General features: G+C 38.1%; 1 protein-coding gene across 1 annotated transcript; it reads left to right on the plus strand.

Moving 5' to 3' along the window:
- Positions 1–4,297: 4,297 nt before the first annotated feature.
- LOC115578916 (origin recognition complex subunit 4) lies at positions 4,298–9,834 on the plus strand. Its single transcript, XM_030412269.1, has 2 exons — positions 4,298–4,442; positions 5,945–9,834. The coding sequence occupies exon 2, from the start codon at positions 5,984–5,986 to the stop codon at positions 7,439–7,441; it is 1,458 nt and encodes a 485-aa protein (XP_030268129.1). The 5' UTR covers positions 4,298–4,442; positions 5,945–5,983; the 3' UTR covers positions 7,442–9,834.
- The last annotated feature ends 769 nt before the right edge of the window (positions 9,835–10,603 follow it).

Here is a 10,603-nt window from a genome sequence, read left to right on the forward strand (position 1 = left end):
CTGTCGGTTGTTAAAATTGGTTTTATGTGAAATTTAACATCATAAACGTTTATCTCACTGAGTTTAAATGAGAAAATAATTAATAATAAACATACATGGCGTATACATATCAGCAAATAACATACGTACTTCACAGAATTACGTTTTGTCAAGATGGGTTGGATTTCAGCTGTAGACGAGGACATCTGCCGGCGTGCTTCATTGTCCCTGAGACCCTTAACCTGTGATGATATGAAAGGTCACAGGTGAGGTCCTTGGGAACAAAGTTGCATGCAGTCGCAACATTTCCTGTGATCCAACTGAGAGAAAACGTGTTACATCGCCAGAGAGAGATTAAAAGTTGTAGAATAAGATGATTCCGACTGCATGAACTCATCTGGAGAAAATTCCCCGAACTTTTCCAGACGTCATGGAAAGCCGAGATGAGACATCCTGCTTCTCCGGAGGGGGCAGTACCTTTTGGCCGGCTTTGTGTGCAGAACACTTACACGGTTCAATAAAAAGACAGCCAAGGTTCATGACCCCGAAATATGATTCACATGGGACTTGTCAAATCTGACATCGCTGAAAATTACAGCAGTCAAGACCTGCAGTCGAGAGTCCGGGAAGACACTGATAGTTAGATTTATGTTTATTCTGTTTAAAAGCTCAAATATATTGTAATTAGTTTACCATCAGATAAGAAAAAGAAAATTATACCAAACCAATCAATGGATCATCAAAATAATTGCAGATGAATTATCTGCTGGTTGACTAATCGATTAGTCAACTGTTTTCTGCAGCTCTACACTTTTATACATTTTGTGGATGAATGATTTGTACCTTGTTCTGTTTACTGATTAACTGAAAATATGACAATTAAACAGAAAAAATGATGACAACTTGTGTTATTTTTTTGTTAAACACCATGTAAATCCAATAAATACTGACAAGGATGCTGAAAAGAATTTTTATCGACTGACAGACGTGTAGCAGCGCAGGATGCATTTTTTGCTCACCCAGCCAGGAGCTGAACACGAGATAAACAGATCGATCAGATCAATTATGAAGTCGCGATGATCAACATGTGATATCAGCCTCCTGCGGCGAAAAACAAATAACTTCCTCATTGTCACTTTTCATTTTTCTGGAAGAAAACTTCTGAGCGGGTCCCTTTTCAGGTGACGTGGCCGTCTTTCAGACTCTGACGCTCAGCCAGGGTGGCTCAGTGTTCCCTGGCTCTCCACCCGCCATGTGTTTGTGCATCCCAGGACAGTTGACATTGATTGTGCAGGAGACAGACTGAGACACATTAGTACCCAGCTCGCTCCTGCCGCTGAAAAACACATTAACTGGCTGCATTGGGAGCCCTGTCTGGTAACCATGGCGAAGCACACAGGGAGGGAGGCAGGGAGGGAGGGAGGGAGGGAGGGAGGAGGAGGGTTGAGACGGGGCAGCGGGTTCAGCACGCAGTCTCCCAGGGGTTGTCTTTCTCAAACGCTCCTTTCCTTTCCTCCGGCCACGTCTGTCATTTTCTCTCTGCTTCTTTTGAACTGACAGCCTCTCTCTCTCTCTCTCTCTCTCTCTCTCTCTCTCTCTGTCTCTCCCCTCCTCACACACACTTATAAACACAATTTGCATTTTTCTTTCTCTTTTCTTGCATTCTTCTTCTTATTGATGCTGACCTCATCAATCTGCCCTTACCTCATACTCCACCCCCTCGTCCAGTGTGCAACATAATCGGCCTCTCTCTAATTAGCCTTTTTTTTCTTCTTCTTCTTCTAGTCTTTTCCCCCTCATTCTTTTCTCTCAGTGTCAATATGGTTCCCCTCCGTGGAGAGGCACAGGAAAGCCGAGAGGGGGCTAAAACAACGTGAAAGTGTGGAACAAACTCAGCTAAAACTGACGCTGGAGGAGGACACAGAGGAGTGAGGATTTTTCACAATCAATATATCGATCTATGATGGCATTAAGAACTTTATATTGCTCATTTTGTCATGCTTTATTTCCAAGAGTAGGCTGATTTTAGTTATATAAAGTTATGCAAGTACTTTTTGAGGTTCTTTCCTCGAGTATTTCCACTTTCTGCCACTTTATATAACCATTCCACTCCATATTGGAGGCAAATATTATACTTTTTCCTTCTGGATTTTCTGATTGTGATAAACAGGACAATGCTGAATACAGAAGCCGACAATATAGATATATGTATAATTTCCTTTAATTTTTTCTTTTCATACTTAAGAACATTTATTGCCTGAAAAAGTACTTTTCATGCTTAAATACATTTATTTGAAATACATTAATTCAAGTATTCTTTGTATGGGGGACTTTTACCAAAATATATACTTTAATCAAAATATTTTAACCCCAAATCTTTACTTTTACTCAAGTATGACTTCTGGTTACTTTTTTAAAAATGTTTATCTACAGTCTCTTCTGTTATTGTTATTATTATTTATTATTATTATTTTTGTTATTTATAAGTTTTTCTTCTGGCTCCTGATTTGTTAATGTTTTGTTGGTAAAAGTTTATTATTTGTACAATTCTTTTCTAGAAATTGTACACTGAAATTAGCTAAATGAACTGATTATTGATGAATTAATAAATAAAGTTTGGCATCAGTCAACATCAAGTGTGCGTTTTATGTGTGTGAGTTCCACTTTCAGTACTTTGCTCGGTCAACCACCGTTTGTCTTATAACAGTCTGATTGTTGGTTGTTATGTCAGGCTCACACCACATGGACATGGACATAATAAGACACCAAATATACCACTGCTTAGTGAAAAAATGGTGCAAAGAAATACCAAATAGTAATTCTAGGGTTTAGTTTCCTCCATCGCTGTAGATGTTTTCCTCCGTGCACCATTCACAATGTTTCACTACTGTCCAATAATTATTTACACTTATCAAATGAGTATGTAGGGGGCGATGCTGAGCTACAAACCCACAGTCACAGTACTTTGTTGAGTTAGCTCAGCATTAAAGTAAAACACTTATAAAATTATAACTGAAATAACTCAGCCACTTATTGTCAATATAGAGGTAAATACTGTCATTTATCTAACAGCTGTTGGTAAAAGAAATATGCCTCTAAATAATAATACTTCCAAAAAATATATGTTGTGTGAGAGTTTCAACAAGCCAGAATTAAACACAATTGATGCACCGTCCTTGTTTCAATGCTCAAAATGTGACCAAATGAAACATCTTAAACTGATAACAGTTACTTATTATGATCACAGCAACTGCTCAGTTTAATATCTGTAATTTAGTGCAGATACTTCTGTACTTGAAGAGAATTTTTCTTTTTGTTTTTAAGGGTGTCACAGACTTTGAAACGTGCTGTTGAGAGGTATAATTTGGACTTTGGTATTATAAAGATATTTGTTTGACTTTTAACTATTTTAACATATGTATTTGATTGGTATGGTCTCATTTTCTTGTTTATAATTGAGATCAAGATCAAGAATAAACAATTAATTAAGGAACAGATGTGAAGAACTTAAAGTTCAGACTCGGCCCAATTACCATTTACTTTCCCTCAAATTACTTTGAACCAACAAATGTTCTTGTTATTCCGATGTACCCTGTGAAGTTTGTTTTAATCTATGTTCTGTGAAGCACTTTGGAACTTCAGTGTAGGGCTATATGAATACAATTTCATTATTATTATTATTATTATTATTATTATTATTATTATTATTATTATTTAAATATGTTGCAAAGCCAACTTGTTTTGGAAAAGATAATTGCAACTAACCTTTACAAAGCAGCTCAACAGAATATAAATTTGGAGAATGATCTAATGAAGTGGGAGTGGGACTGGATAAAAAATGTATTATGTTTCACAAAATAATTTAGGAATTCATTTAATTAAATGTAATTATATGAACTAATGTGGTGATGCTGCATTTTTATTTTTTTTTATTTATGGTAATTTATTTAACTTTTTTCCTTCCCCTGTCCAATTGTCTTTTTTGTCATTTTGTGAGGATATACTGTATTTCAATGATCATTGTGTGTTTACATGTTTTTACCTGTGTCAAATAAAATAAAAACAGTATTTGAAAAAAAGAAAAGAAAAGACAGAAAGACAAGGTATTTTCAGTGAAAATAAAAGAAATCACACCTGGGGGAATGAGTTAATGTGTAGAAAAAAAGCCTGTGGACAGCAGAGTGGAAAGATTAAACAGGGTCAAACTTAAAATGGGTATAAATATCACACACAAAAAAATCACAGCAACAGTCTGCGAGGCAGCCTGGATGTTGAGGCGGAACTATAATGCTGTGGCACAGTTTCCTTCAGAGCCTCCCAAACGTCACGGACACCCGGAAGCGATCGCAAATTTAAACAGCCATCACAACAACAATAAACGCGCACTTTCACTGTACGGGCTGTCAGATGAATCAATATTTTTTGGAAAATTAAGCTGAATTTTTACAGAGGGTTTCCCTCAGGTGAGATGCGCTCTCTGTTGTTTGCACTCTTTTATCCGCCTCGAACCGCTAGCTTCACTTTCCATCGCCATCGATTTTGAAACTGACTATTACCTGGAAAACAATCTGGTCCATAGTCAAAGCGGGTTACTAAGGCCCGAATAGACCACATTTACAGTATTTAAGCTACAGGAGAGAATGCATGGGGTTTTACAGTATTTTAAAATAAATTGCATATGTTTCGAACTTTGATCGTAGCATAAGATATTACAATTATCAATTGCATGCAGCGACATTTAATGTGCACGTGTTATTGCTAGCCTCCTGGACACTTCATCAAACACCTTCCCGCCGTTTAAAGATTGTAGTCCACAAAATAGACATAGCCGTGCAAAACCCATCCTTTCTGTAATAATAGAAATACAAACATTTATTAATTGATTTCCAAATAATTTTTAAAAATATGCACAACTCGGTTGTTTATGTAGATTGTGTGTGTTCCCCTTTGCCTTTTTAGCAAAAGAGTATTAATAATGTGTCCTAGCTAATTTTTTTTATTTTCAGTCATAATAACTTTACTAAAAAGGAGAATGTTTATAAGCCATACGAACAGGTATAATCTATAGATATAGGTAATGTGCAGAATTATAAATAGAATGTGAAAATATGCTTAAAATGTCTTAAAACCAATCATTGTGTCAACATAAGTAATTGTTTCATAAGCAGTATGTGTATGTAGTATGTTAATGTGGACTGTAATACCTTTAAATCATGTGTCCAATTTACCAGACATATAACATGAATATTTAATATTTGCTGATAAAGTTGACGGCATATTGCCGCCACAGGAAAGAAGAGACGGAGTCTTTACAACCCATTTATAGCTTTCTACAGCAATGATTCTGGCTGATAAAACCAAACCCAATGATAAATAGGGGTGCCAGTGACTTTTGGCCATAGTCTTTTCTATATATCAATTATACTACTACTTATGTTGAACAAAAAACTTTGTTATAAAAACCATTACAGCTATTTTATTTCACTGTACTTCTTGTTATTATCCAAAATCTTTGGTTTGGAAAATGTATTACCTGATTGGTGCAGCTCTTGTAACAGCAGGAAACATTTAGATTGTGACATGGCCTGACTTTCCGATTATTTCGCCACATTTTGTGATTCATTCAGGTCTACGTTCAAAATTAAATTGTGCAACATCAAAAAAGTCTTGCTGTCAAACTTAAACCCTTGTATTAAATGTGCACATCAATTGATTGTTGTTGTGAAGGAGTTATTGATAATCGATCGCTGACGAAGCACAAATACTACGTTATACCAACAGCTATATACTAACAAACCTTGTTAGAAGAGGGAACCTACTGCCAGAATTCTTACAAAGACATAAACAAAACAATCATTTTGGACCCGACAACATTTTTGCATTATTGTTTCACTGTCATCATAATGTTTTGCACCTCTTTTTAATATTTAACTTCAAGTATTAATTGTGCTTCTCTGTTCTCAAGGGGCAAACCTAACTGGCAGTCCAAGCTGACGTCAACAGTATGGAAGAGGAAATAAGGATGGACGAGACAGAACAAGCAGATCAAGCAGAACAAGGAGATGCTGCCAACAATGAGGCAGAGACCAGTGTACACATATCCAACATCAGTCAAGTTAAAAGAGGAAGGGGGAGGCCGCAAGGCTCAAAGAAGTTGAAGGTTTGTGTTACGGACGTTAACCTAACAGAGCTGGTTTCAGGCATTTCCAATGGGGGTTCCACACAGCCTCCGAGGGGAAGAGGGCGTCCAAAACTCATAAAACACACGGAGCAGCAAGGATCAGGAGACAATGATGCTGATAATTCTGTGCAAGCGCCTCGGGGAAGGGGGAGGCCGAAAGGATCCAAGAAACAGACCAGTGATGGAAACAGTGCTACGACAGACCATACTCCTAAGAAAAGAGGCAGGCCAAGAAAGTCTCCCAGCGTAAGCACTGTTGAAAAGTCTGATGGTGAAGGCCTAACGAATGGGGGCTCCGATACACCAAAAGTGGGACGCGGTCGCCCGAAAGGATCTACAAAGCGCAAGTTAACGAGTGAAGAAGAGAATGAAGGCAGTTCTGTAACACCGAGAAAAAGAGGTCGACCGAAAGGGTCCCTCAATAAGAAAACAAAGTTGGAGAGACAGGTGACCATTAAAAGGGAAGCTAATGGGAGTCTAAACTCAGTGAAAAGGGGAAGAGGTCGGCCCAGGAAGGTGAGGGTGGATTCAGATTCATCGAATGGCATCTCAACGGTCCCAAAGCGAGGAAGGGGTCGGCCAAGAAAACAAGAACAGGTCACAAATGCCTGTAATAAATACAAGAGAAGAGGTCGACCTAAAGGCTCTTTAAACAAGAATCGCCTCTCATGTAAGGCTCTTGTTAGCATCGGCCGATCTCGGAAAACAGCGATCCCGTCCACAATGAGGAGGCCTGGTCGACCAAGAAAACTACCAGCCAAAAGGGGACGTCCAAGGAAATACCCTCTTCTGTCAAATGCGGAACGGAACAAGCCAAAAGTATGGAAGCCGCTGGGAAGGCCGAGGAAATACCCACGTGTTGATCCTCCAGAGGGAGCTCCCCCAGGCCCTCGCAGGGGTCGTGGTCGTCCTCGCAAGTCAGAGACCAAGAGGGGTGCTCACTTGCGCAAGAGTGGGGCTTCCTCTCCATCCTCACCACGCAGCCCCAGCGAGGGATCCCCCAAAAAAAGGGGCTTTCCTCCAAGTACTCCCAAAAGTGAATCGGACACTCCACGTAAAAGGGGTCGCCCCAAAGGTTCAGGCAACAAAAATAAAGGCAAAATTGAAGCGGAGCTTGACAGCGTACTCTCTAACCATTCAGAGATCGATACATCTGCTGTTGGAGTTGAGTGCAAAGGAGAGCCGGTAGAAGAGGAGCAGCAAACAGACATGTTGCCCATCGAGCAGGATACTGAAGAAACGATTCAGGATGCAAGCCTTGAAGTTAGTAACCAGGCTTGATGAACAATCCCGGTCTGACCAAAAAATTTGCTGTAGTAGTTGGTGTTTTAAACATTGAATACAATCTTGTCAATGAAAACACAAGTTTTTAACTTTTTGTTAGTCAGGTAGGCTAGTAATTCAGCAGCACTTGTTTCCCTGACTAACGTGTTCATGTTGTTTCCTTGTGCTTGATTTCTCTTTTTTTTTTGGTTGTTTTTGTTTTTAAAACTTCCTTTCTGCCATCTGAGTAAGTCGTACTACTAATAATCTTTTACTAGACCTGGCATGTAGAGTTTATTATTACAGACTGATTGGTCCAGTTTTCATTTAACTTTCAGATGTAGTGTTTGTCAGTTCAGTTGTAACCGTAAAACTTTTGCTCGAGTATGACCTTGGATGCAAAAAAAAAAAACAGTCCAAACAATTGGCGGAGAGATGAGAGAAAACCGAACAGCGATGCTCAAGAATGCTGAAAACCTGACGTCAACATCCAGTTACTCAGTGCAATCTCCTATTCAGCTTTTCTCTCATCAGTTTCTCTCACTTATGACAACGTAGTATATAAATACAGGCTGGTACAAGGCTCAGTCACTTTCTTTTAGTATAAGGAAGGTTTCCACCAACTCATATCCAAACACACTCCTCCCAATGATACTGCTATGCTAGCCAAAACCCACTGTCAAGTCAAGTGTGTTTTTTTTATACGATGTGAACAGTTAGTTAGTCAACCGAAATCTCAATTCCGTAATTGTGTATCCCTCCACGTTTAAAATGATTAATTCAAAATAATGTAATGTTTCACAGGAAGAGAAGGGAGAAGGATTTTCATACATAAGATAACAACAGATTGGCATTTAACAAAGGGGTAGCTAAATTGCCTCAGGGTCATCGGATTATTTTTTTTTAGAATTAGCTACCTGAAAACGGTGACGACAGTGCAGTAATTGGTGGCTTAAAGGTCCGATGTTTCCCTCAAGAGTTGGTAGAGACCAAAAACAGAGCTTAAAGAGAATGACTATTGGGCTGCATCCAAATGTCCAGACTCCCCAACATTACGGGCACATTCCTGTCTTCAGACTCGCAGAGAGTCGATATGGATATGACGTACTAAAAACCGTACTATCAGAATGCACTTTGAAATATGTAGGCCAGAAATAATATTCAAAAACATCACAGTTTATGTAGATGCACATGCTATAGAGGAAATCAAAATGCATTTTATTTCTGTAGTCCAGGCCTCTCTATTGGAGGCTTATAAAGCCTCGCACTTTTGTGCTCTCGCAGACATGGACAGACAGGATGGACATTTGGATTCAGCCTTGGTGGACACAAACACGACTCCAGATACATGATGGTGTTTCTCTGTAACTGCTGGATGTATGAATAAGAAAATTTAGTCAAAGCAACTTAAAGGTGAAGATATGCCGATGCGCCAATTCCCCCAAGGGGTCAAAAAAAGTATTGCACGCACATGAGAAAATGCTCCAAACAGAAACGGAGGATAATCGATAATAGACCCACGCATAATACATCTAAGTAAAGCTTTGTTTTAGTAGTTTGTGTCTCTTAAAATGTCACTGTACTTCAGAATGATCACTTCGGCTGGTTATTGAGTGTCTGTGAGGAGAGTCTGAGATAAAATTTATCAAAGGGATGTCATAATTTTCTCAACGCCATTTTTACAGTTTTGTCATGTCTTCGTATTTGTTTCGCCTTAATTGCCAAAGCTTTGAATGTACTGTCGGTTACTGTCCTGCACTGATCAGCCTTTGGTGACATCCATTCCTCGAAAGAACAGAAAGCTCCGTATTAAACGCCTTCTCAATGCTCACAGTCGCCCTGAAGATTTCCTGCTCCACATGTACCATTTTATCTTTTTTTTTTTAAATCGAGCTGATATCGAGTCGCAGTAGTTATTTCCCCTTGTCCTCTAAATGTTTACGTGTAACTGTGAAGCCTTTTTTTTATGATAACTTGGGACTGTCATGAGATTAAATTCAGTTTTTTGAGTTAAATTAAGTTAATTGAGTTGATTTTACAAATATTCTTTTACCTGTCTTCGAGCACCTAGTGTTAAAATTGTGTGACATGACTTGTACATCATTTTAACTGATACTAACACACCTTTTATGGTTGGATCAAGCAATTGAAGTTCCGAAATGCCAAACTGTGCTTCTGTGTGTCAAGTTGTCATGAAATTAAAAAATAAAAAGAATAAAAAGAGAATGTGAGATGAGGACGAAAATTGAGGTTTAAAGTTTTAAAAATCACATTGAAATTCGATCTGGCTTTATGAAGTCACGTTATTTTAAGTGGACATATTTGGATTTGTGTGTGTTTTAACAAGCAGTCAATAATTTGTGAGATTATGCTCTTGAAATAAAATGTTGATCTTGCCGTTTTATTTTCTACAGCGTGGTGTCCCCTTCTGTTCTTTGTTTACATTCAGTTTACATGATGAAATGATGTAGGTCACAAGTAGTATTTAGCCGTTTATTATAGTTTGTGGGTGGCAGCTCCACCCTCACCATTCCTGTCCGATGACTTGACTGATGTACTGTGCACCTGAGTCGGGCTGAAACAAAGGTTGTGTGTGTTTTGACGAATGGATCACTCCAAACTATAAAACCTGTACTTTTTTAGGTTTCTTGTAGTAAAATGTAAATTTTTCTTAGGGGAGCAGTAGCTTTATTTTGTTATCATAACAAAAGGAGAGTCGTATTTTAATATTTAGATGTTATATATGATCTAAATATATTTTATGTGTTTAGTACTTACATTTCAGCAGTGTGCTCCATAGCAATTTTACTTTACTGCAAAAGTAACAACGTACTGTCCCTGTATGTAACTCGATGACCAAGATAAAGGTCAGCACTTAATAAATAAAATGCCTCTTGGCATTTAGATGAAGATATGTCTTTTTTTTTACTTTGCTGAAAAAAAAATGTTTTGCATAACATCCATAAATCTATATATACCGGGGTTGGGCAAAGTGGGGAGTGTTGACTAAATTTGACCTGATAAGGTTCACTTTGGCCCACCAGATGTTTCCAATAAAAGTAATGTAAAAAATCATTAAAAAAAAATTGTAATATAAACATATCTATGCCAACAATTTTTTTGTGAGGTGATAATGTTTTCTAAATTAGTTGGATAATTTATCATTTTTTCATAGTCTGA

Source organism: Sparus aurata, chromosome 3 (assembly GCF_900880675.1).
Source record: "Sparus aurata chromosome 3, fSpaAur1.1, whole genome shotgun sequence".
Lineage (NCBI taxonomy): Eukaryota > Metazoa > Chordata > Actinopteri > Spariformes > Sparidae > Sparus > Sparus aurata.

Coding starts and splice junctions, on each gene's coding strand:
- LOC115578916 (XM_030412269.1), top strand. CDS start 5,984: ATGGAAGAGGAAATAAGGATGGACGAGACAGAACAAGCAGATCAAGCA.